The sequence below is a fragment of the Sorex fumeus genome, unplaced genomic scaffold, assembly GCF_029834395.1.
Source record: "Sorex fumeus unplaced genomic scaffold, SorFum_2.1 ptg000095l, whole genome shotgun sequence".
NCBI lineage: Eukaryota > Metazoa > Chordata > Mammalia > Eulipotyphla > Soricidae > Sorex > Sorex fumeus.
Window position 1 is genome coordinate 3,141,061 of NW_026606152.1, and position 23,770 is coordinate 3,164,830.

General features: G+C 62.5%; 3 protein-coding genes across 10 annotated transcripts in view; 1 reads left to right on the plus strand and 2 right to left on the minus strand.

Moving 5' to 3' along the window:
• ADD1 (adducin 1) overlaps positions 1-9,671 on the plus strand; it is a 33,189-nt gene extending 23,518 nt beyond the window's left edge. For 2 of the 8 annotated variants that reach the window (XM_056132746.1, XM_056132748.1), the window contains exons 10-15: positions 1,967-2,068; positions 2,346-2,435; positions 3,045-3,137; positions 5,122-5,278; positions 6,536-6,634; positions 8,521-9,671. In XM_056132746.1, coding sequence (XP_055988721.1) covers positions 1,967-2,068; positions 2,346-2,435; positions 3,045-3,137; positions 5,122-5,278; positions 6,536-6,634; positions 8,521-8,834 — 855 coding nt within the window. In that variant the 3' untranslated portion in view covers positions 8,835-9,671. Of the gene's footprint in view, positions 1-1,966; positions 2,069-2,345; positions 2,436-3,044; positions 3,138-5,121; positions 5,279-6,535; positions 6,635-7,507; positions 7,543-8,520 lie in introns of those variants that run through there. The other 6 variants (XM_056132747.1, XM_056132749.1, XM_056132752.1 and 3 more) reach the window with 4 other exon arrangements.
• A 179-nt stretch (positions 9,672-9,850) lies between these two features.
• MFSD10 (major facilitator superfamily domain containing 10) lies at positions 9,851-12,326 on the minus strand. The gene is made up of 12 exons (XM_056132755.1): positions 12,120-12,326; positions 11,938-12,034; positions 11,702-11,805; positions 11,452-11,610; positions 11,220-11,381; positions 11,032-11,140; positions 10,830-10,941; positions 10,647-10,755; positions 10,482-10,572; positions 10,364-10,411; positions 10,198-10,287; positions 9,851-10,118 (listed from the first exon to the last, which is right to left on the minus strand). The coding sequence occupies exons 1-12, from the start codon at positions 12,291-12,293 to the stop codon at positions 10,006-10,008; spliced, it is 1,368 nt and encodes a 455-aa protein (XP_055988730.1). The 5' UTR covers positions 12,294-12,326; the 3' UTR covers positions 9,851-10,005.
• A 1,209-nt stretch (positions 12,327-13,535) lies between these two features.
• On the minus strand, positions 13,536-23,241 carry NOP14 (NOP14 nucleolar protein). The gene is made up of 18 exons (XM_056132818.1): positions 23,045-23,241; positions 21,515-21,649; positions 21,013-21,154; positions 20,064-20,203; positions 19,791-19,925; positions 19,179-19,301; positions 18,056-18,187; positions 17,513-17,774; positions 17,167-17,297; positions 17,003-17,088; positions 16,355-16,490; positions 16,138-16,239; positions 15,796-15,949; positions 15,475-15,634; positions 14,671-14,815; positions 14,196-14,314; positions 13,930-14,085; positions 13,536-13,817 (listed from the first exon to the last, which is right to left on the minus strand). The coding sequence occupies exons 1-18, from the start codon at positions 23,237-23,239 to the stop codon at positions 13,721-13,723; spliced, it is 2,550 nt and encodes an 849-aa protein (XP_055988793.1). The 5' UTR covers positions 23,240-23,241; the 3' UTR covers positions 13,536-13,720.
• Between the last annotated feature and the right edge of the window lie 529 nt (positions 23,242-23,770).

Genomic DNA, 23,770 nt, shown 5'->3' on the forward strand with positions numbered 1-23,770 from the left:
CTGGGACTTCGGAGGCTTTGGGAACCCAGCCCCCTGACCTCAGTCCCTGCAGACCTTCCTCCCTGCTCTGCCGCCGGAGCCCCATCCACTGCCCACTAATGCAGTCTGCTCGAAACTGCCTAAGATACTTTGTGCCCTTCAGCCGTTCCAGCACTCCTGACTCGGGAGCGGGAGTACTAACTCGCCGACAGGGTCCACCTGCGGTAGGACCTGTCTGTCCCGCCGGGCCTGCTTCCTCCAGGCCTCTCCTGTGAGCGCAGTGCAGGGTGGGCGCGGCCTAGTATTCCAGTGCTGCTTCCTGCAGTGTTCCTGCGGGTCTCGAGTCTGCTCTTTGGAGTCTTCTGTTTTCTTAAGCAGTTTCCCCTCACACATCACGAGTGTTTGCTCGTGGTCACTCTCCCTCCTCTCCCACTCACTCGTCCCCTCTTGTTGTCCCAAAGCCTCCGAATGCCATCCGCCAGCTGCCTTCTGCATGGACTGTTGCATGTGAGTAGCGGCCATGGCGGGAGACTCCGACTCCTGCCGGGTGTGGCATGACCCAAGTGCAGCGCAGGCTGCCTGCGGGCCCAGTGAGAGGCTCTGGCCCGCGACGGCGGCTTCTTCAGTGGTTCTGTGCTTGGGAGAATCCTCTGTTGGCCCTGTGCCAGCGTGCCCAGGACCCACCTGGGGGCGGGTCTTGGCGAGGAACGGAGTTGGGCCAGCCCCTGCATGACTGGTACCTCAGGGTTCCCATGAAGCCAGGCCAGGTGAATCAGCAGTGGTCCCACGGATGCCACCCAGTGTCCTGCTCCCCTGCCAGGGCGGAAGGAAATCTGTGCTGCGTCCTTGGCTTCTCCTCGTGCCACTGGGCACAAGCCTGGGGGCTCAGTGGTTGCCGGAATGGGGCGTGGCCATGTATCTGTCTCTTGCCTGGTGGCCCCCGGGAGCCATGGTGCTGGCGTGCTGGGGGCCAGGTCGCGTGACACTGCGGCTCTCCGCTAACTCCCGCGAGCTCGAGGGCGGGCTGTGAGACCGCTGCAGCGTCTCTGCCAGTTCAGAAACGGAGTCCGCGGCTGCTCTTGAGCCGCCACCTCCTGCCTACTCCCTGGTCGTACAGTAACACGCGACTGTTCTTCACTCTGCAAACATGTTCAAGCTCTGAGGTGGTTGTTTCAGTGTTGACTAAAAGTTCTCTGTAGTAAACGGTCGGAGTTGTTTTTCTGAGAAGATTCCACCAGTGAGTATCCACAGCTCCACGCCCACCCAACCCTCTTCGCAGTGGCTTAGCGTTGGTGGGGACAGAGCTCCTGCCTGCATCATAGAGACTCGGGCAGCCTTGCTTCCTCTGATGCGATCAGTGCCTTCTCCTCCTCACGCCCAAGAGTTAGGATGTGATTGACATCTTCTGTCTAGAGATCCCCCCAAATCAGGGTTTGAGTGAGAGGTGCAGCATGCTGGCAGCACGCACTGAATCCTAAAATGGCCCCCAAGTCAGAACTCATGAGCGCTTGAGCTTGGAGGGATATTTTTGTAACACTCAAGAGAATGGAGTTATATAAAATATTTGACATCACCAAATCCTTCCACCGGTTGCTCCTCTGTAAGTGTTCGTGCAACGATTTTGGGCCAAGAGTCCCGGCAGTGGTGTGTGCTGGGGCTGTTTCAGTGCTGGACTTTGGTGATGCCCACTCCTGCCTCGCAGCCCATCCGAGTAGGACCTTTCATTGCTCTCCTGATCCTGTCATCTCATGCTTCCAGCTGGCTTTGATGTGGATGACTCGCGTGGCAGTGAACCAGTGTGCTGTGGACACCCCACGCTCTTGGCCCTGTTCCGGCTGGCGTGGGGCTAGGTCGTGTGGGCATTGGTTCATTTTCTGCGATGTCGGTGCATGAGCAGGTGTGAGAGAAAGGAGGTGGACAGATTGGAGGCTGTGGTGTCGCCCTCTGTCTCCCGATTCTGACCTGTTACCTGTTCTTGATATTGCAGTGGACGAAAGAGGATGGACATAGAAGCTCCACCTCTGCCGTCCCCAACCTGTTTGTCCCATTGAACACTGACCCCAAAGAGGTCCAGGAGATGCGGAACAAGGTGCGTCCTGCTGGTGCGGGCAGATGCCTGGGGATGCGGGTGGCGCCCTGTGGACAGGGCGGTGGGCCTGTGTCACTCACTCTGGCTGCAGAGGGAGCCTCGTGGCAGCGACTCTTTGGGCGGGGCAGGGTGCTTGGGGCCCATACGCACAGGGCTGGTAAATGTCCCAAGTCTGTGGGGCAGCCTCCCCCGGCCAGTTCCTGGCGCACCCCTGCCCCAGACTGAGCAGTGCCGCGTGTGAGGGCCGGCTTTTGATGTGTGTCTCTCTCACCCTCAGATCCGAGAGCAGAACCTGCAGGACATTAAGACGGCTGGGCCCCAGTCCCAGGTTCTGTGCGGTGTGGTCATGGACAGGAGCGTGGGCCAGGTGAGCGTGCAGGGGTGCTGATGGGGGCGGGAGCGGGTGACCCCGAGGTAGGGTCTGACAGACGCCTCTGTGAGGAGGGTGCCGGCACCTCGGTGGCAGTGAAGCCCAAGCATGCCAGGGCTCTCCTCTCCAGCCCTGTCACTGGGGGGCTGGGGGTGCATGTTCAGTGGCAGAACGTGTGCTGCCTGCTTTGGGCCCTGGCCTCGCCCTGGAGCAGTGGCAGGGCGTGTGAGGTGATGGAGGAGGGGAGGTTCCTCAGACCCGTTTGTGATGGCTCAGCGGCTGTCTGCAGTGTTATGCTGCTTGTGGGGCCTGTGTGCGCCCGTGTCCGGGCACCCCTGTGGATGGCCTGCACATGTGAGCTACACGGAGGCTCTGTGTGTCATTGGCCATCTCTGACGCCCAGGTGCTTTCTCGTTTGGTGCCCGGGGTGCAGGGGCCTCTGCCTCCTGTTTCCTGCATGTGCTCCGCCCTGCCCACCCCACTCTGCCCTGCCCTGCCCGCTCTGCTCTGCTCTGCTCCGCTCCGCTCTGCTCTGCCTGGCCCGCTGCTCTCAGCCCTGACCTCTGGGCGCGCGGTGGGCTCTGCTGACCGAGTTTACTGTTGCAGGACGCGCCCCTCTCTGACTGCACGGAAACAATCGAAGGGCTCGAGCTCCCAGAGCAGACCTTTAGTCCCGCTAGAGCTCGCTCTGTTAGAAAGGTACTCGCTGCCCTCCTCAGCTCCCAGGGCTGGGCGCTCAGGGATGTCAGAACCGTCCGGAAGGTTCTGTTCTGCTCCTCTGTTCTCTAGCGCTCCTCGGGGTGAGGCTGCTTGTGCTGTTTCTGCCTCTTACCTGCTTGAGCAAAATGACCTGCCTTGTGATGTTTCTGAGACTGCGTGTGAGGGGTTTGTGTGGTGCCCTGTGAGACTGCGTGTGAAGGGTTTGCTGAGTTTGCCTTTTACTAGATGCCAACTGCAGAAAGCTCATGGGCAGCCCCAATACTTGCCACCTGCTGCCACCTGCTGCCAGCTGCTGGGTTGGTCCTCAAGCCTCCCGGGATGGTGGAAATGAAGGTCTGTGGGAAGATCCATGGTCTCAGGAATAGGAAGTGGAACAAGAGCATGCCAGTGTTTTCAGCCTTCACGGTGAAACGCTCTGTTTGTGATGCTGTGAGGGAGAAGCACCAGCCGCTGTCTCCGCACCCCTCGCCGGGCCTGTCCAGACCCGTCTTTCCTCTCTGTGTCGGGGCTGTTCTCTGAGGTGCCACGTGCTGGAGGGAAGCTGAGGGGTGCTGAGACTCAGCTACTGGCTGAGCCCCTCTGCAAGCACACCCACCTCAGGCACGTTCCCTCGCCTCAGTTTCCCTACTGCGGCCACTCCCGGAGGCGTCAGCGGGGAGCGCCACGCTCCCTCTGGCTCCCGCTGCCATCTACTAGCTTTGATTCTCTCCCACTTTCAGAATGGGCCAAGGCCTGCGGCCTCGAGTTTCACACAGAGCCCGCCCGGGGGCGCCCCCTGAGTGGGCCTCATCGGGGCTGCCTGGCTGAGAGGGGTGTCCTTTGTCCCTTGCATTGAGCTGATTTGGTGCAGGTGTGCCTGGATGCCTCCTGCTGCTCCTGGACTGCCTCCGCCCCTTTCCCAGTCACCTTCTGCAGCTTGTCCTGCTCCTTTGGGAGCGCTGACGTGTCCATAGCGCCGTCTGCACACGCGCACTCCAGGAGGTCTGAGGAAACTGAGCTGCCTGCTGGGCACTCCACACTGCCCCTAGGAACAGAGCCTGAAGGAGACAGTCTGAAGTCAGGACTAAGGCGAAAGAGTTCCCTGGACTGTCCAGGAGCCCCGAGTGGAGGCCGCCTCGCCTGTGCCCCGGCCCCTTGGCCATGACTGCGCAGCCCAGTGTGCTCCTCCGCCCCCGCGGTGTGTCTGAGCGTGTAGCAGTCAGTGTGCGTGTCTGCTGAGTGTATGAGCTTGAGTTGGTGAGTGCATGCGTGCGTTTATGTGTGATGTTCTTGTGCTACCTCTCAGTAGAGGCCACTGGCTGACCAGTCTTGGCACGACACGCTTTGTCCTCTGTTCTTGGCTGTTCGGGAGTCTTCATTGTGGAATGTTAGCTTTGGGAAAGTGAGTCCCGAGGATCGGGGCTTAGGCATTTGGAGTTGGGGCCAGGCACTCCTACTGGTGCGGGTGTGGGTGGCTAGTCTCTTGCGTGCCCTCTGCCCGTGGTGCTCCAGGCCTGCTTTGTGAGCTCTGCTCTGCTCTGCTTTTTCTCGGAGATGGTTTTGGTTTTCTGGGTCCACCCAGCCCTGGTGTTTGGGGGCAGAGTGCCCTCCGTGTGTGTCTGGGAAGCCATGCCAGGGGCTTCAGAACTAGCTCTGCTGGACTTCTCTAAGCATGTGCCCCTTGTCGGAGGTGGGCGCTGACTCTGGGATGTCCCTCCCTCCCCCCGGGTGTCCATGAGCAGACACGCCCACGCTCTTTTGGGGCTTTGTTCTGAAACTGGAAGCATTTCTCTTGGGTGCTTGCCGCGCTGTTGGATCTGCTGCAGAGACGATGTTTCTCTGTTAGACCCAAAGCAGAGCTCCACTGGGAGCATCAGAACCGGGGCCTGGGTACATCTGCACCCCACCTGACCCGCCCCGCCTGTGGCATGGCTCCCCCCGCCCCCAGCAGCCTCCTGATGACTCAGACCCCCTTCTGTCGCAGGGGGAGCTGGTGACAGCGTCGAAGGCCATCATTGAGAAAGAATACCAGCCCCATGTCATTGTCAGCACCACGGGCCCCAACCCCTTCAATACGCTCACGGACCGCGAGCTGGAGGAGTACCGCAGGGAAGTAGAGCGCAAGCAGAAGGGCCCAGAAGGTGGGTGCTCCGGAGGCCGCCCAGGGCAGGGTGCAGAAGGGCTTCCTGGGGTGTGGGCACTGAAGGCGAAGCTGGTGCTGCCTATTGCAGACATACCAAGGATGGTTCTGGTTAGGAGAAAGCCTCAAGGCCGCGTGCAGCCGGGCATCCACGCCCTCTGCGCTCACACTTAACAAGGGTCCAACTGCACCTCCAGATGTCCTGGGGGAGGGGAGGGGACGGAGCCGATGGCCAGGAGCATTGCTGCCATTCACGCTATGTGCGCGAGGCCCAGCTGGGGACTGGCGGGTCAGTGGCTTCACAGCTCTCACTGCCCTTCAGGAGCCCAGCACCCTGTGGCATTTGGTGTGTCCACTCCCTGTTAGCCGTGGCCATGGCTACTCACCCCAGGCAGAGAGGGGCAATGGCTAGCTCCTGAGACCTTCCCTCAGCCCGTGTCTGCCAGCCGAAAAATCTGGGTGGTTGGTTTGGTTTGGTTTGGGGGCCACTTGCAGTGATGCTCAGGGCTTCCTCCTGGGTCTGTGCTCAGGGGACCTTATGGGGTTCTGGGGATTGAACTGTAGGCAGCTGCAACCCGCTGTCTGGTTTATTCTGAGTGAAGTCACAGGGAAGTTCCCTACATTTTAGAGGTGCCCTCAGAAGGTGTGTGGCAGTGAGTAGACCCGTGACTGCTCCAGTCACAGATGGGAGGTGCCTCTGACCCTCCTGGACACAGTGGGTTGTGGGCGCTTGCTGGCCTCTGAAGGTCTGTCCCAGGCAGGGACTTCGAGAAGCTTGGCTGCGAGGGCACCGACAGGCAGAGAGCACCCGGGACACAGGGACAAGAGCAAGTACCCACAAGTTTTCTCTGGCCCTTGTCACTGGGCTTTATTTTATGTTCACGGTCACCCTGTTTAAATCTTTGCCAGAAAATGGCCGTGGAGCCCCCCAGTGCTGCTCGGGGCTTGCTGCCGGCTGTGCTGGCTTGGGCCGGGCCCCGCTTGCAGACCGTGTGCACCGCGTTGGTGTGCGGCGCACACAGCGAAGAGAGGGAACTGCAGGTCCATGTTGGAAGCAGAAGAGCCGCTCGCTTTCAGGCTTTCTGAACTTCAGATCGGCACCCCAGTCCTGAAGGGGCAGAGGAATGAGGGGCAGGTGGATAGTGGATGTGGCTGTACCCGAGGAATCCGCACTGTCCTCCCCGGGGCAGCCCCGTGCCAGGCTGGAGGCCCTGTGAGGGCCTGTTGACCAGTGTTTTTCTGCTTGGTGGCCTCGTAGAGAATCTGGAGATGGCTCGGGAAGACAGAGAGAAGGGCCCTTCCGAGGGCCTGGCTGTGCCCCACACTCCACCTAGCACCCCTGTCAAGCCGGAGGAAGGTGAGTCATGGTGGGGAGGCTGGTGTTGCCCTGTGTGGGTGCCTGCCCATGTGCTGGCATGGTGCCAAGGAGGCGGCCAGGGCCTGTGGGCCACACAGTGTGGCCGTTCTGAGGGACTCTGGGGACCTGTCCACACCCTCTGTCCCACTTCAGTTCTCTCCTGGATACCGTGAGGCCAGCAGGCTGGGGGGGAGACGGATCCAGGTGGGAGGCACACGGGGTCTTGGCGCCGCTTCTTTGGGGTGTCAGTCCTGCCACTGCACACAGCTCTCATACTGACGCTTGGTCACCTCCAGATCTTCTCGTGTCGGACTGCAGGGCTGTGTGTGCCTGGCGGGGCTCCAGTCCGTGCAGTGTTGACCCTGCATGGTGGGGTCGGGCCGTGTGTGTCTGTGTCTGTGTCTGTGTCTGTGTGTATGTCTTGGTGGGTGTGGGTGTGCCCCTTGGTCTGTCTGTCATGCTTCCTGTCAGAAGCCCGGTGGGGCTGCGGTCCGTGCAGTGTTGGCTCAGCATGTTGTGGTCGGGCCATGTGTGTATGTGTGTGTGTGTCCCTTGGTGTGTGTGGGTGCGGGTGTGTGTGTGCCCCTTGGTCTATGTGTCATGCTTCCTGTCAGGAGCCTGGTGGGGCTGCGGTCCGTGCAGTGTTGGCCCTGCATGGTGGGGTCGGGCCGTGTGTGTGTGTGTGTGTGTGTGTGTGTGTGTGTGTGTCTCCCTTGGTCTGCCTGTCATGCTTCCTGTCAGGAGCCTGTGGCTCGCCTCCCCTGTCTGTGTCCACATGAGTGGCCCCCCATGTCCTAATCCACTGGCTGTGACGCGATGCCTAGATTCTCTCCCTGTGCTTCTCTCTTCTGTGGCCGCGTGCGTGACAAGCAGGAGGTGGCTGTGCTAGAGAGTACCTGTTGCCATAGTAAGTACCGCTGCCACCGCCCCCTCCCCGCCTCGCTCGCCTCATCGCCCGCTGCTTTCCTGTTACTCAGCTTTGTTTTCTGTTCATTCAGAGGACTTCAGGGAAGGGCCCTCTGGTCCCCAGTCCCTCAGAAGGCAGTGAGTGACCTTCCTGGGAGGGGCAGTGGGACAACACCTCACAGTTCCTAAGACCCAGGCACCCCACGTGTCCCTCCCGGTGACCATTGTAACCCCCACCCTGGCACTGAGACTCTGCCAGCCAGAGGGGTCAGACACGTCTCGGTGAGGGGCAGATGGGGTGGGCTTCGTCCCCTGCTGCAAGAGGGTCGCACAAATGGGGACAGGGTTGCTGTTTGAGCTCCCAAGCCCCTTGTCCACCTCTGCATCTTCCTCCTGCCTCAGAAGGAAGAATTTGGTCTCCCGGGCTAGGATTGGGGGTGCTGGGGGCTTCTGCGTGTCTACTAACCTGCTGGGACCGGTCGCTTTGTGGGCTGGTTCCTGACCCCTGGCAGGGCTCTCCCAGGGACCGAGTTATCAGGCTGGTCCTTGAAACCATGCTGCTCAGGTCTGAGAGTTGCCACAGGGGGTAGAGGGCCGCTGACTGCAGGTGATCCCCGGCACCACATAGGGCCCCCGAGCACTGCCTGGAGCGGCCCCCAAACTAGGAACAAATCTAAAACGAAACTGGACGAAGCGAGCAGCCTGCATCTCAGAGCCACCCTTAGCGCTCTCCTGCAGTGTGTGCTGACTTGGGGCATCCCCGCCCGCGTGCGCATCTTCCTGTGTGCTGGGGAAAACAATGGTGCTCCAGGGGCTTCTCGTTGGGGACAGGTGCCATGAACCAAACCTGAGGCTAATTTTGGAACTGCTGATAGCAGCGGGCTGTGGGGCCTACTCGCTCAGAGGAGCTGGAGCCCCTTCCAGCCGGTCTCAGGTCCGGACAGTCGCCCTATAACCCATCTCTCCTGCCCCACCCCCAGACATGCCCCAGGAGCCAGTGTCTGGAGGTGACAGTGATGCCGCCACCTTCAAGCCAGCTCTCCCTGACCTGTCCCCGGACGAGCCTTCAGAAGTGCTTGGCTCCCCGACGCTGAACAAGGAGGGAACCCGTAGTCCCCCCAGCCCCCCTGGATCCCCCCGGGCAGCCAGCCCTGAGCCAGCCCCAGCTGCTGAGGAGGGGGTTGCTGCAGACCCCAGCAGCGATGGGTCGCCAGGCAAGTCCCCGTCCAAAAAGAAGAAGAAGTTCCGCACCCCCTCCTTCCTGAAGAAGAGCAAGAAGAAGGGCGAGTCCTGAGGCCCGTCAGCAGCCGCCATCACTGTCCCCGTTTCCTGTGCTGTCGTCTTGTGTCACGGAATGCACCCTGACCCCGCATAGCGAGCCCCCCACCTTTGCAAGTACTGCCAGGACCTGGGACTCACTCTGTCCCTCCTCCTCCCCCCTGTGCCTCAGTGACCCCCGCTCTGTTGGGCTCCCCCTCGCCCCAAGGTCTCATGTGACAAACTGACTGGGCTTCCTGCAGGCCTCTCATCTGGCTCTTTTCCAAAGCCTGGGCCCAGACCAAGACGTGGGAGACTGCAAGTAGGGTTTCGGGGCCAAGCTGGAGCCCCCAGCATGGCCTTGCTCAGCTGCGTTACCTGCACCCTGACAGACCCACTGCTTTTTTTCATGGGGCCTCTGGATTCCTGGCACCGAGGGAACAGCGGGACGGGGCATCCCTTCGAGAATTTTCCTCCATCTGCTTGCCTTGCCCTGCCTCGGGTCCCATCTTGCTTCTTGTTCTCTGCCAGCTCCACTGTGTATGGCCACCAAGCACCCATCATCTGGAAAGTCCTGACCGGGTACCTGTCCACACGTCGCCAGTCCTCCGAGTGGGACCCTTTCCACGGTTGCCGCGTCCCAGGGTGGGCCTGGTGCTGGGCAGGGGCTGAGGCCACTGCTTCGTGCCCAGCTCTTCTGCTAGCTGTGGGCGGCGACTCTGCCTTCCTGCCTGCCACCCCAGCCACTTCCCTCCACTTTTGTAGTCAGACTCTTTGTACCACACCCAGTTTAGTCGCAGACAGGCACAGCGTGAGGGCAGGGCCTGCGCCTCCTTCCACCATGTTTTACTCACAATAAAGTTCTTTAAGCACTTTTCTCGTCTGAACTGCAGTGTTAATTCTTAATTCCTTTATTAGGGTTTTCATAAGTTTGTCTCCAGTTCCCACAAAAGGTCCCAAAGTATTTCTGTTGTGACCCAGAACCTTCGGCAGAAGGGCCTGAGCATGTGACAGCACCTGACCCTTGTCCCCACCGACTAGCAGGGAGGGTTCTGGGCATCGGATGCTGTGCCCCCACTGTTGTGCGGAGGGGAAACGAGGCGCGTGAGGACATTGCAGCCTGTGGGACTGATGCTGGGTGTAGAGGCAGCAACAGGCAGCGGGGAGGTGGGCAGGGCCTGCGGGGAGAGCACGCCTCCACTTCCTGCCTACTCGGCTTTGGCTGGTGCTGGTGGCCTGAGCGTCCGCAGGATGAGGAAGGGGAACAGGAAGAAGCCAGAGCACACGGTGAAGCAGATCCGGGCGCTGGTCAGCCAGTACACTGTAGGCAGAGGGGCCGCCTGTGCTCATGCTCAGGGGCTGGGGAGGGAGCCCCCCTGCTCCTCTGGAGCCACACTCACCTGAGGCGGCCGCCAGGGGGCCCAGTGCCCGGGCCAGAGCACCCAGGCTCCGCAGCGTGCCCATGACTGTGCCCTTCTGTGCAGGTGAGCCTGCAGGGAGAGACAGGCCGTGGCTGCAGGCCCATGCGGCACGGCCACACGGGGCCCTGGGCAAAGGGGCACTCACCATAGCCGGCGACCACGGAGGACAGGCAGGGCACCACCACGGCGGCAGCTGGGGGGTGGAGGAGCTGTCAGCTCGGGGGACACCCCAGAGCCACCCTGGGCCCCGCCAAGCCACTCACCGAACGCGTAGAGCAGCAGCCCCAGGCCCAGAGCGGGCAGCGAGCACCCCCAGCCGATGAGGAGAAAGGCGGGGACCAACAGCAGGATGGCCTGAGAAGGGCACCTCAGTCACGACATGCACGGCCCATCAGGACCCGCTGACCCTCTCAGGCACCCCCACATACCCGACTCACAGCTGCCGTTTCCCTACCGGGGCTGATGCGGCGGGTGTAGGCGCCCTGCACGGCAGCCATGGTGAGGCCGATGAAGAAGAACATCTTACCCTGCTGCAGGCTGGAGGCTGGGCAGTCAGAGCGGGTCCAACAGCCGAGGGCCCACCCCATCCCACCATCGGGGTCCACACCCACCTGCTGAACTGGAAGCGCTCGTGTGCCAGGAAGCTCAGTGTGAACTCCAGGCCGGAGAAGAGGAAGAGGTAGAGAAAGTAGACCAGGCCCAGGCAGCGCAGGCTGCTGAGCTCTGGGGAGCAGCCGGTGTGAGGGGTGCCCGGACCCCCCAGCCCCTTACCATCTGTAGCTGGTGTGAATGGTACCCGCCCCTTCCCCTTACCGCTTGCCGAAGGCGGGGCCTGGCCACGGGCAGCTGCTGAGAAGCGCAGCAGCGCCAGGGGGCTGAGCAGGTCAGCAGCAGCCCGGAACCCCAGAGCCACAGAGGGAGCCTGGAGGAGGGAGGGGTGGGCTGAAGCTGCTGGATCCCAGGCTCCCAGCAGGCCTCTGACAGGCTCCCCATGCGTTTACCCGCTTCTCTGGGGGCAGCGTCTCAGGCAAGAGGCAGAGGACGAGGAGCAGGTCGGCGGCCGCGAAGAGCAGCGCGAGCCAGGGCGCTGTGTCGGTGGGCAGGGAGGCGCCCAGCATGGGGCCCAGTGTGAAGCCCAGCGAGAAGGCTACCCCGATCACCACCTGTGGAGAAGGTGGCTGAGCTGGGCGGAAGCCCTGGGTGCCCTGAGCCCATGCTGGGATGTGCACCCACCATGCCTCGGCTGCGGGCGGCCGGGGAGCCCAAGTCGGCCACGATGGCTGTGGAGAGACTGACGTTGCCCTTGCTGATGCCCCCAACAACCCTGGAGGCCAGGAAGGCGGCGAAGCTCCTCGAGGCCACCCACACAGCGTAGGACGTGGCCAGCCCTGTCTTTGCGGAGAGACACCAAGGACCATCGCTGTCACTGGGGAGCAGAACAGGGCATCCCCCAGGACAAGCAGGCAGGCACACTGGGCCGTACCAGGCACAGCAGCATCACGGGGCGCCTCCCCAGGCGGTCAGAGATGGCGCCCGTGAGCGGAGCACACAGGAACTGCAGCCCCGAGAAGACAGAGCCGATGAGACCTGTGAGGGAAGGCAGTCAGGACCCGCGCCAGGAGCGAAGCTGTCCCGAGAGGGAATGTGCCACGAGGGGCCGGTGGGTGCGCTGCGTGGAGCAAGGTGGGCCCGGCCAGGGAAAGATGAGGGGGGCCGTACCTCCAAACAGGACGGTGTGGTACCTCTTCTCCATGGGCATCCCGATGGCAGCAGCGAACCTGTCCACCCCACTCTGCCAGGAGCTGTACAGGGAGTCCTAGGGGACGAGGGACATGGGGAAGGAAGGCTCGGGGAAGGCTGGGGGGGGGGGGGCAGAGGGGGGGCAGGGGGCGGGGGCTCACGTTGGCGCGGCCGTGGCTCTCCAGCAGCCGGGGCAGTAGGGGCAGCAGCAGGGTGAAGGCCAGGAGGTCCAGCAGGAGGCCCAGGAAGACTACGATCACTACTCGGCGCTCGGACGCCGGCTGCGGGCGGATGGGTGGGCGCGGGGTGCAGCCCCCGCTGGCCCCCCAGTCCATGGCGGGCCTCGGGGGGATGCGGGGGCGCGGTCGGCTTGCTGCAGGAACTCGGGCACCTCCTCTCGCGCTTGGACTCTGCAACCCCGTAGCGGCCAGCGAGCGCCCTGACGGGTTCGGGGAGGGGAGTCGCCGTCACTCAACGCCGGGATCACCGGCGCGCGCCCTCCCGCTCCCCAGCCCCAGGCGGCAGCGAGCACCGGATACGGATTGTGCAAGCGACCCGCACACAGCCAACCGTCCAGAGCGGGGGCGCCGCCCCGTCCCCATCCCGCCTCTACCTCCCCCCTGCCCCAGACCTTCATACCCCCAAATCGAGGCCCGGCAATGGGAGCGGAGTGGTCTCCGGCCGCCGCCGCACGCGTGGGGGCCGTCCCTGCGCCCCAAGGCTCCGCCCTGTCCGCGCCAAGAAACCCCCGCCGGAGCCCCCCGGCTCTCGATCAGGGCGGAGTAGCCCGAGCCGCGTACCCCTCAGTCGCGCCAGCCGCGCGCCCCGAGCCACGATGCAGGGCCAGGCCGGGCTCGCGCGGAATGCACCCGCGGGCACGCGGCCAGGGCGGGGCGGGGCGGCCGGCCCCGCCTCCCGTCCCGGAAGCGAGCGGCCGGCCCACCCCTTCCGCCGCGGCGCTAAATCCTCTCTGGTCCGGGCCGGCACCCGCAGCCCCTGTATGGCCCCTGCCCGCGCGAGCGGGCTCAGGACCCGGAGACTGGCTCCAGCCCGAGGCCAGGGTTGCGTCTTGTGCCTGGCCATGCCACTCTTGTCCTTTGACTTATGCTTGGTGCCACACGGGGCCGTGTTCACGGGGTCCTACCTGGTACTGGGCACCTGAACCGGGTAGGCGCGTGCAAGGAGGAGCGACCCACTACCACCCGCAACCTTCTCATGATGTTTATGTTCTGGGTTTTTCGGGGCATGCCTGGTGGGTGGTACTTAATAACTAGTGTCTGCCACGTGCAGGGCCAGTGCCTCTCCCAGTTGTCCGTTTACTTGGGACAGTCGTGCCCTAATAAAGCGCAGAGCATGCTCTTCTGACCCATCAGCAGCGTGCAGGGACCTTCAGGGGCTCTGTGGGGCCCCAAAGGCTACTGGCCCCTGGATCACGGACTCTCACGGACTCTCAGCAGCTCCCAATCTCCGCTTCTCTCCTCAAATATCCCAACTCAGGTCCTGGACAGATCAGCAGTGGCAGGTCAGGCTGCTCGAAGATGGTTAGTTTTGATGTAAACTCACTTCATCAATCACGAGAAACCATTTATAGTAGGTTAAAAACCCGCCCTGAATCCTGTACATGAAGGCCAAAACCCCTCCTGAGCTGGCCACTGTGTGGCGACAGGTCTGAGGATCCTATTTATGGCACTGGGTGGCAGGTGGTTTTTGCCAACGGTCCAGGGGAAGTTTCTTGGCCATCAGTGGTGCGGGGGAGCCATCATCATTTGAACTTTGCCCTCTTGAGTGCCTTCCATTCACCCTCCTGTGTAGCCAGGCTGCCGAAGAGCTGCTTCACCTTCCGCTTCCTCTCCGCGTCCCTGGCAGAATGAACCAGGCCCATTGGTTTTTGTCGGGTCCCCCAGGGATCAGAACCACAGGACTGGGGACCCAGGGGCCCAGGACCAAGCCCACCCGCAGCCAGCCTCTCACCGTTCCAGGATCTCCGAGAGCTGCATGCGGGCCAGGAACTGGTTGTCCTTGCGGATCTCGCGTACGGCGCCCTTGAACTCACGCTTGTGCTTGTGGATCAACCGCTTCCGCTCCTGCTCCTCCTTGCTGCAGCCCTGCTTCCGCCCGTACTCCAGGCTGTGTGCAGGAGTATGGGCACTGAAGCTGGGACACAGCCACTGCCCCGCAGCCCTCACCCCAGGGTGCCTCCTCGAACTGGGGATTATTGGGGAGCACTCCACACTCACACTTTGACCAGCCGTGGAGTGAAGAGTTTCAGGGGGACCGGTTTGCTCTTCTCACAGATGAGGGGCTGATAGCGCCGCTCCTGACTTCCCATTTCTGTTAGAATGCTCCGACACAGCTTCTAGAGCACACAATGGGACTCTGGTGGACCCGTGCTTCCCATAGGCGTCCAAGAGATTTGGAACCAGCTCCATCCTCCACATCTCTATCCCCGCAGGCCAGTGCCCCCGACAGGGAACAGCCCGGCTCAGGAAAGCGGCAGACTCTTGGTCCTGCCCCCAGGGACCCCTTCCTGTACCCCAACTGCCCCTCTCGGCAGGCAGGAGACGGGTGCAGAGCACTCGCAACAGTCCCGCCGTTCGTTCCTGGGGGCAGGAGGCGCACGAGACATGGCTCGCATCACAGGTTCCAGAGCAGCCAGTGCTGCAGCAAGGAGCTCACTGCCTTTTGCCCACAGTTCCACCGCCAGTAGCCTACCTGCAGCTCGGGGTGCTGGGGGGGTTCCAGGTGCTCCGCCAGGAGAGCACGGAGGGGTGCAGCGATGGCGTCGAAGGCAGGCAGTGTGTGATACATGAGCACGCAGCGTTTCACCAGGGTCAGACATGCGGCCAGGCAGGACAGCCTGCAGGACAGGCCCAGACATCAGCATGCGGCCGCGAGGAAGGCTGGGGGGACCCTCCAGACGTACTGCAAGGACTGAGGGAGGTCAGGAACAGTTCGGACAGAGCAGGTCCCCTGGGGCTCCAGGTTTTCCTCCTGACACTACCAGAGAGGACACAGTGCCGGAATACACATGACTGAGCCCCAGGACATTGTAAAGTACTGCCAAGAACGTGGGGACACAGCTGCGGAAGGTGGGTGCTGTGGGCACAGGGCAGAGCCTGAGAGTGGCACTGCAGGGTCATGTGGGCTGCAGGGAGCACGGAGAACTATGGTGGCCCAGGAGCTGGGCATGGGGGACAGAGACTGACTTACAAGAGGAGTTTCTGGGTGGATGATGTTGTGAGAGGACACTGCTCCCCTGAACCACAACTGGACCAGGGAACGCAACAGTGAAACAAACCCAAGACAGGAGCGTTGAACTACAGACCGCAGCCTCCCTGAGGGAAGACGCCTGCATGAGCCTGGCATGGGTGGGGGGAGGGGAAAGGCCTGCATCTGCTGGGCATGGGTCACTCTGAGGGCCAGCTGTATGTGTCCTGAGCCTTGACCTAACAGTGATGTCTCTGAAAGCTGTCGGAAGGAAAGGAAATGTGGGTGCCAGTGGGCGCCCTGACACACCTGATATGGTTGGCCTTGGTCCTGGACTGGGCCTTTGGGTCACTGGCCCAGCGGAGGGAGAGTGCGCTCCTCTGCCATGTGGCCATGTCTTCTTCATCTGACACCACGAGCAGCTCCGAGTTCTTCCCCAGCACCCGGAAAGGGTGCACCGGGCTGTGCCCTGAGGGTTAGAGAAGCCTCATGCCATGGATGGCCAGTCTGCAGGGGGCGCTGGGACACACTGCACACGCACAGGGAAGAGGGGCCAGCGCCCAGGACTGAGCCCAGCCCGGCCCCAGGCCCATCACCCTCATCCCTGAAATGCAGAAGCACCGAACTCACCCTGGCTCTGTGCGGTAGGTGTTGCGATGTAGAGAATCCCCAGGAGAAAGTTGATGAGCTCTGGAATGAAGCGCTGGGACAGGGACACGTAGTCCAGAAACAAGCAGCAGACAAAGAGGCCCTTCACGGCGTCCTGCAGGGATCGCACTGGGCACTACAGGAGACACACAGCCATCAGCTCACATCAACCTTCTGGACCACAAGCTGGGCCACAGACAGGTGGAGGTGCACTGGGGTCCGGGACAAAGGATGCTCTCTTGGGAAGGGGTGTTTTGGGCCTCATTCCCCCCACTCCCCCAAACATGAACCGCTGGCTCCCAGCAATTCCCCATGGGGTCACACCTTGGTGAGCAACTGGCTCATGCACACCAGTGCCGGGGTTACCACTGGGTGCCGGAAGTCAGAGGTGGGGAAGAGCGTCCCTGCGACCTTCAGATACACGAGCTGGAGAAAGAGGTGCCGTGAGGGGAGGACTCGGGGCACGGCAACACAGGCCGAGGCGTGTCCTCAAACCACACACATGGGCAGAACTGGCCCCCGAGCCCTCGAGGCCGCTCACCACGTCCAGCCCTGGAAAGGCCACCCGACCGTGGGACTCCACCATCCCCTCCATCTCATGCATGGCGTCGCGTAAGACAAACTTGACAGCATCACTGGCAGACAATGGAAACATCTGGCAAAGGTTGTACAAGTGCCTGCGGGTCGAAATCGGGGTGACCAGGCTTCAGCTGGAAGCCCTGCATAAACCCTGTCCTCACAGGCGCTCAGGGTTACATCCTCCCTGGAAAGCTCTAGGCCCGCGAGCCCCACGGGGGTGGCGACAGAGGCCGCAGCTGTTCCCGGGGCTCTCAGGCGCCCCTGCCTAGAGTCTCCAATGGGTCAGGCTCAGCTTTCCCGGGAGCCCGAGGACAACAAGGGGACAAAGGCCTGCACTGGGTGTTTGGAGGTGCAGCGGGTGCTGCCGCCACTTGTACCAGGCCCATCGGGCCACCTGAGCTGAGCCTGGATTGCTGGTGAGTGAAACACGCCACCAGGCACCATGTTGCACTGGACCAGCCCAGCCGCCTGCAGGAGGCGAAGACTGTTCAGGCCAGGCCAGGCAGGAATGGCACAGCAGAGCGGCGGTCACTCCAGAATGGAGCCAAGACGAGCAGAGAGGAGGCGAGCAGGGCAGGGCAGACCCATCCCCCCACCCGTTGTTACTTACACAACCAACTTATCGATGACCTGCAGGTCTGGGGGATCCCTTGCAGCCAGATCCCCAATGTACTCCAGCAGGAGGGTGAAAAGTTTCTAGGAACAGAGAACGCAGTCAGGCCTGGGCCTCGGGAGGCGGCGGCAGCCACCCAGGAGGTACCAGCCCCTGCCCACCTCCAGCTTGGCTTTGTTCCCCGCCGCGAGGCTGGGGTGGTGGCACTTCTGGATCCGCTCCACCACCAACAGCTGCTCTGCCGTCGACTTTCCACACAGCAGGGCCTTGAGCTCCTCAGAGGACTCGGGGGCTGCAGCAACAACACAGGGTCTCATGGCAGGGACGGGCGGCAGGAAGGGCTCCCCTCGCAGGCACCTCGCCGAGGAACCCCACATCTCTGGAGGTGTCTTGGCTTCCGGGAAAGGTGGGTTGAGCTCAGCCCTCCCAGGCAGCCCCTCGGAGGGGCGAGTGTCCTCACGTCCAGGCCACGGAACTGTCCCCAAGACAGGAAACCCATGTGCCCACCTGCAAACGTGTAGGGCAGCTCTGCTGTGGCAAAGGCCTGAGGGTGGTGGCGGCCTGCTGGCCCCTTGAGAGGCTGGCATGGCTGGTCCCTCAGCTTCAGACCGTCGTCCTCACTGTCCCCATCAGAGTCCAGGTCCGAGTGGCTGTCGGAGCCGCTGCCGTCCTTGGAGTTTTCCTCGCCTGAGTCCTCACCCTCTGGCTCCTGGCTTGCGTCATCACTGGCCTCCTGGTCAGGCTCTGCCTGCATGTCCATCTTCCCATCCTAGGACACAGTAGGGGCCTGTTCTGTGAGGAACGCCAGGCCGCACGCCACAGCACCATCCACCTGCCTCCCCGCCTCCCCAGGTGCCAGAGAGGCCCCAGAGGGGGCTGCCCCTGGAGGGGATGCACGACTGCAGTATCCCACCCCGGCTCTGGGGGAGACTGAGGAGCGGCACAGAGGGACTTGCTGCGGCCCGAGTCGCCACCCTAATGCACTGTGACCCCACAGAAGGGCCCAGGTATGTTCCTTTCCCGTGAGTGGACAGACAGTGGGGCCGGTACCGTGTAGGACAGCAGCCGCCGGTCATCTCCCGGAAGGATGAAGCCGTCGCTCAGGTCATCGGCTGACATGTGTTTGGGTTTCTCGGGGTGCTCCCCCTCTTCCTTCCCCAGCATGCGCCGCAGTCTCTCAGCCTGAGTGCAGGGATGGGGTCACATGCGACTCAGCCCCCAGGGCACGGCAAGAACATATGACAAAAAGCGACTGTCGTTTAGTTTTGGGATAACACTTGGTGGTGCTCAGTGGATACTTCTGGTGGGGAGGTGGGCCTTATGTAGTGTCAGGGATAAAACCTGGATCGGCTGCGGGTTCTCTCTCCACCCTCATCATGACTTGTTACCTACCAAGAGTGGAAGGAACTGTGGCAGCAACGCTTCTCCATCACAAAGGAGGGAAACCTGCTCCATGGAAGCCTCTGGGAGTCAGGTCCACGTCCCACTGTCATGGACAATGGGAGGTGAGACCCACACACCATGGGCAGTGGGGAGTGGGATCTACCTGCTGTGGACACTGGGAGGTAAGGTCCACACGCAATGAGAAGTCAGATCCACCTGCTGTGGGCAATGGTCTATCCACCTCGGGCAGTTGGGGAGAGGAGGTCCATCCACTGTGGGCAGTGGGGAGGTGATGACCAAGGACAGTAGGAAGGTGACGGTCGTGGACAGTGGAGGGTGACTGTTGTGGACAACAGGTTCAACTATCCTGACTGACATGTAGGTGCAGGGAGGCCTTATCTGTGCTGACTCTCTGGAGCAGACAGTGCTGGAACCCAACTCGAGCCCCACCTGCAGCCCAGGAACGCCTGGGGCTTGCTACAGGAGCTGTCTTCAAGAGACAGGGAAAACAGACAGATGCTGTTTTCAAACCCACTGTGTCTGGGTGTTAGATCAGGTTTGAAATTTTCAATAACCGAAACCATTTAGAGTTCCTAGTAAACAGCTGAGCTGGGTATGTGGCCCAGGCTGGAGCCCCAGCCCCCTGGTGAGTGCCCAGGGTTCCACCTGGCACCAGACCGGCAGAACCTGCAATCTTAGTCCAAAAGGATGCGTCCAACCCGCCAGCCTCTCACGCCACAGGCAGTGCCACACACGGCTTTGTGTCCCTGCCTCGCACACGAGCACGCACCTCCAGGCGCTGGAGTCGCTCCTCCTCCTCCTTCGCCAGCTGCTCCTCCGTCTTCATCCTGTTGGAGGGCTGCGCCTTCATTTCGAATCCCAGCTCGCGCACCGTCACATCATATGCATCAGGCTAGCGGAGGAGAGATGCCCAGGGTTCTCATCAAAGGCCCTGGACAGCTCTGTGGGAAAGCAGAGCGCTGCGACCCAAGGCCGAGTCCAGCCTAGCCGCAGGTGCCCAGGGCTGTGCCCTGGGGAATCCCTGGAGCCTGCGAGTGAGTGGGCACAGGGTGGGAAGGCCACAGCCCGGGGAGGAACTGAGAGACGGGATATAGGGTGAAGGTCAGTGCAGTGGATGTTTAGGGCCTGCTAGGGACCCGGACACTCATGTGACGGTCCCACCAGTGACTCTCGAGGGACTCTGAAATCCTTGTTCTCTAGCTCCTTCTCCAAGGCACTTCCAGAAATTGATTCTCACAAATCTTGTCCGGAAGATTCTGGAGAGACTTGTGGGGCGAGTCTGGTTTGGTTTCAACACCCTACCTGATGCTGAGGGGTCACTCTGGGAAGCTGGCCAGGGGACACAGGGGGCTGGGCCAAGCTGGCTCATTTCTCAACGCACCTGGGGCTTCTCCTTCCGCTCTGCGCTACAGGCCTTGGGGATGCTGCGGGACAGCAGAGCCTGGATCTCCTTCCAGTCCTGATCGAGCTTCTCCGTCAGCTCCAGGGCACCTTCACGCTGAGCTTGTCGCTCCCTCTGGGGACAGAGAAGAGCGTCACCTAGTGCCATCACCAGGCGCCCAAGTCCTCAACAGTCCATCAGAACTGACCCCCACAGGTCTCCAGCCAATGCCAGACAGCCCCGCCGCAGTGCCCTCGAGGCAGCCACGCCCACCTTCTCCTGCTTCGACCTGGCGATAAGCTCTTCAATCAGCTCTCGGCGGGACTTCGGAGAGTCGCCTTCCCCACCTGGCTGATCTGGGGCCTTCTTCTGGACAGACCCGCCACCTCCGAAGTGGGCCGCGGTCAGCTCAGCTGGAGACAGAACAGAAACCCCCTGTAAGGTGAGGCGGGCCCTGGGCTCCAGTTCTCTGCCCCTCACACACATCCGAGGACCAGCCCAAGAAACCCCAGGACAGAAACTCCACCTAGCCAAGCTGAGCAAATGGCCAGCACCAGCGACAAGAGTTAGCTGGGCTCAAGCTGGTGAAAATGGACAAGCTCGGACCCAGGCTTGGGAGCTGGGAAAGGCCTGCCCGTTACCAGGCTGTGTGAGAGAAGACCCAAACGGGACTCCCTCAGTCAGGAATGAAAAGGTGCCTTAAGAAGGGGACCAAATAGCAGTGCTCCTACATTAAAAAAAAAGAGAGAAAAAGCAAAAAAACCACCAATAATTATTAAATAAAAAGAAGAAGGGGACCAGGCTGTGGAGTCCTTCCTTTCCTTTCCCTGGTCACTGCCTACAGTAGGTCAGGGGCCCGAGCCGCAGCCCTGCCCTCACCAGGCTCCAGCTATGAGGCTGGGTGAGGCGGCCACATCAGCCCACTCTTGGGCACAGAAAGCAAGAAAGAAAAGTTCAGGACAGACGGCTGTCTCCGTCTCCCCTGCACGGTCTGAAAGGAAGCACCACCTGCCCCAGCACACCCAGACCCGTCCCTGAGCTAACACTTCCCCACCATGTTTCCCAAGGTCTCAGCAGCGGATGCCAACCGTTAACTTCTGCACATCCTCAGAGGACAGTGCCCCCACCCCTCACCAAACAGTGCTCCTGACAAGATCGTGCTCCCTACCTTCTCGGGACACAACTCCAGCCCCTCCCTAGCAGCGCTCCCATTTTTCCTCACCGGAAAGTGTTCCCTGCCCCTCCGTGTCACTGTCGCTGTCCACGATGTCATTGTGCATCTCAATGTCCGCCAGAGACTGGCCATAGTGAGTCAGCTCCTCCTCCTCATTCAGGTTGTAAATGCTTCTCTTCTCATGTTGTCGCTGGTGAGAAAGAACATTTAGTTTCCTAATATTTCCACAGCGTGAAATAGCAAAGGCCAATTCTCCTTTCAACATCCACCAAACACGAGAGTAGTTCGCTCTGCCTGAAGTTTCTGGGACATGTGGCCTTGAGTTAAGTATGATCAGAACCCAGAGGTGGCAGTTAATTGACAGCCAGGCTGCAGTGCCAGCCATCCTGTCAGCCCACACTCTGCCAACAGCACAGAGAAGGGCGCATCTCCCAAGAGGCCGGACGAGGACAGGACTAGAACCACCTCGGTACCCGGGGGTGAGAGGCGAGTGCCCCCAAAAGCACACACAGTGAGGAGGCCGTGCCCGTCAGCCCCGCTGCTTACTCACCTGCTGCTCCAGCGCGAACCTCTTCAGCATCTTCTCCTCCGGGCTCATGCTGCTGCTGTACTCGCCAAAGCGCTTGTCTGCGAACACGTTGGACTTGTCCCTTTCTTTGTATTCCCTTAGCAGGGTCTGGGTGCGCTGAAAGACAGCGGGGCGGGGGGGGGGGGGGTCTCACACCGTCCCCAGCACTCGCCCGGACAGGGCGCACCCGCAGAGAGCACTGTGCTGCAGGCGGGAAGCTGACCGTCACCCACTGGGCTAACGCACTGACAACTAGGTCTGGGTTCGCTTGCCACGCCGGGACAGGCCCGAAAGCCAACAGGGAAAGCAGGAGTCCTCGGGCAGGCTGGAAGGCAGGGAGGCACCAGACGGGCGTGCACCCGCTGCACAGCGCCAGCCTGGCTCCAGGGGCTGAGTGCCCACCGTGCCTACTTCTGAAGTGGATGTGGTGCAAAGCAGTGCTCGCAGTTCTCAGTGGCATTCACACTGCAGGGCCCGACCCCAGTTGTGTCTCTCCGAGTCTCAAGCAGGGGCATAGACAGGCTGACACAGCGACGCCCAGGGCCGAGAGCTCTGAACGAGGACATGGGCTCCAGAGATGTGCCAGGAACAGCTGTGCCCACCACACTGCCCCCGAGTGAGCCCAGGGACTGGAGGGGCTGCAGGTAAAGGGGCCAGATTGGAGGTGCCAGCCTAGGGCCACAACACTCCTCAGACCTTTTTTGGGGTTGGGGCCACCCTGGCGATACTCAGGCGTTCCTCCTGGCTCTGCACTCAGGGATCATTCTGGGTGATGCCAGGCGACATATGGGGTGCCGGGGATCGAACCCAGGCTGGCCACGTGTAAGGCAAACACCCTCCCAGCTGTCCTACTGTGCACTCCTCCAACATCTAATACCTCCAAAGGCCCCTGGCCCAGGTGGCCCCACCACCAGTACCGCGCCACCTCGCAAGCCTCCCTCCTGACTCCTCGGCTCCTCACCCAGGGACATCATGAGGAAGGAGCCCACACACAGGACAGCCCAGGGGCGGGGTGGACAGCGGTGGCAAGGTTGACAGGAAGAAGTGGGATCTTGGCTAGCAGAACACCCGAGGCAGGCACTGGGGGCGGAAAGGCGTCACACACTCAGGGTGGGCAGGGCCGCTGGCAGCTCAGTCAGCCCGGAACATGCCCCGCCAGGCTGCGAGGCTGGCAGCTCTGAAAAGGGGGACGTCACTGAGCATGCGGGGTGCAGACAGGGGCTAGCACGGTAGGGCGGGCGTCCAGCAGGCACCAAACCGGGCTGCCCCAGGAGAAGCCACAGCTGACCTGCAGCCTGGGCGCAGGCGCCCAGAAAAGCAACCTGTCCCCGCGGTCCCACCCACACGTGGCGGGGAACAGCCGGCAGCAGAGACAAGTCTAGAGGAGCCGGGCGGGGGCGGGGGGGAGAGGCCGAGCAGCTGGGGGGGGGGAGCTTGGGTTCAGGTGAGAGTGCGGCCGGAGCAGGGCCCGTGCGGAGGGCGGGGACGGGGCGGCCAGGCCAAGCCTCCTACCTTCTGCAGGGCCCGCGCGCGCGACACCCCCGGCAGCCCCACGTCGTGGCGCGCCTTGCGGCCCAGCACCGGGAACTTCTGCCGGTTGACTTTCACCTCGAACGGGTTGGCGTTGGCCTTGGCCCGCGCTGCCGCCGGGGCTCCGGGGCCCTTGCGGGGCGCCCCGGCCCTCCCGGCCCTCCCGGCCTTGCCCATGGCGTGCGCCCGCCCCCCGAGCCGGCAGCCAACGGAGGCCGAGCTGCGGCGAGCCGGAACCCGCGAACACGTGAAGAAGGGGGCGCGGCCCGCCCGCCGTGGTCTCGCGAGAGCCGCCGCTTCCTGGGGCCGGGCCAGCCGGCGCCAGCGCGCTGCGCGCCACCCCGCCCGCCCGCCCTCAGACCGGAAGACTACATCTCCCAGCAGGCTGCGCTCCGCGGCGTCTGGCTTCCGGCCCCCGCCCGCCCGCCCGCCCGCCCGGGAGCTGCGGCGCCGCGAGGGCCGCCGGGAGCTGTAGTGCCCCGCGCGGCGCCACAGCCGCCTCAGCCGCCGGGGGGCGCGGCGCGGGCGGAGCTTGAGCTCCGTGGGCGGGGCGGCCGTTGGTGGGCGCCGGCCCGTCTGGGAGGCGGCGGCGGCGGCGGCCCGGGAAGCCGCCGTGGCCGCCGGGGGGCGGACACCCTGCCTGGGAGCCGTCCCCGGGGCGGCGCCCCACGGAGGCTCGGGGCGGCCCGGGAGCCGAGCCCCGAGGCG

Bases quoted from the DNA above. Each gene is read 5' to 3' on its own strand.
- NOP14 (XM_056132818.1), bottom strand. From the start codon at position 23,239: ATGGGCAAGGCCGGGAGGGCCGGGAGGGCCGGGGCGCCCCGCAAGGGC. The intron at 20,204-21,012 runs GTGAGGAAAAAT...TTCTGTCTCCAG, and splicing joins GGGGCAGGGAACACTTTCCG to CTGAGCTGACCGCGGCCCAC. The intron at 13,818-13,929 runs GTGAGAGGCTGG...TCATTCTGCCAG, and splicing joins CTCTCGGAGATCCTGGAACG to GGACGCGGAGAGGAAGCGGA.
- MFSD10 (XM_056132755.1), bottom strand. From the start codon at position 12,293: ATGGACTGGGGGGCCAGCGGGGGCTGCACCCCGCGCCCACCCATCCGC. The intron at 11,806-11,937 runs GTACGGCCCCCC...CTTCCCTCACAG, and splicing joins CCACACCGTCCTGTTTGGAG to GTCTCATCGGCTCTGTCTTC. The intron at 11,141-11,219 runs GTAAACGCATGG...TCCCTCCTCCAG, and splicing joins CGCTGCCCCCAGAGAAGCGG to GCTCCCTCTGTGGCTCTGGG.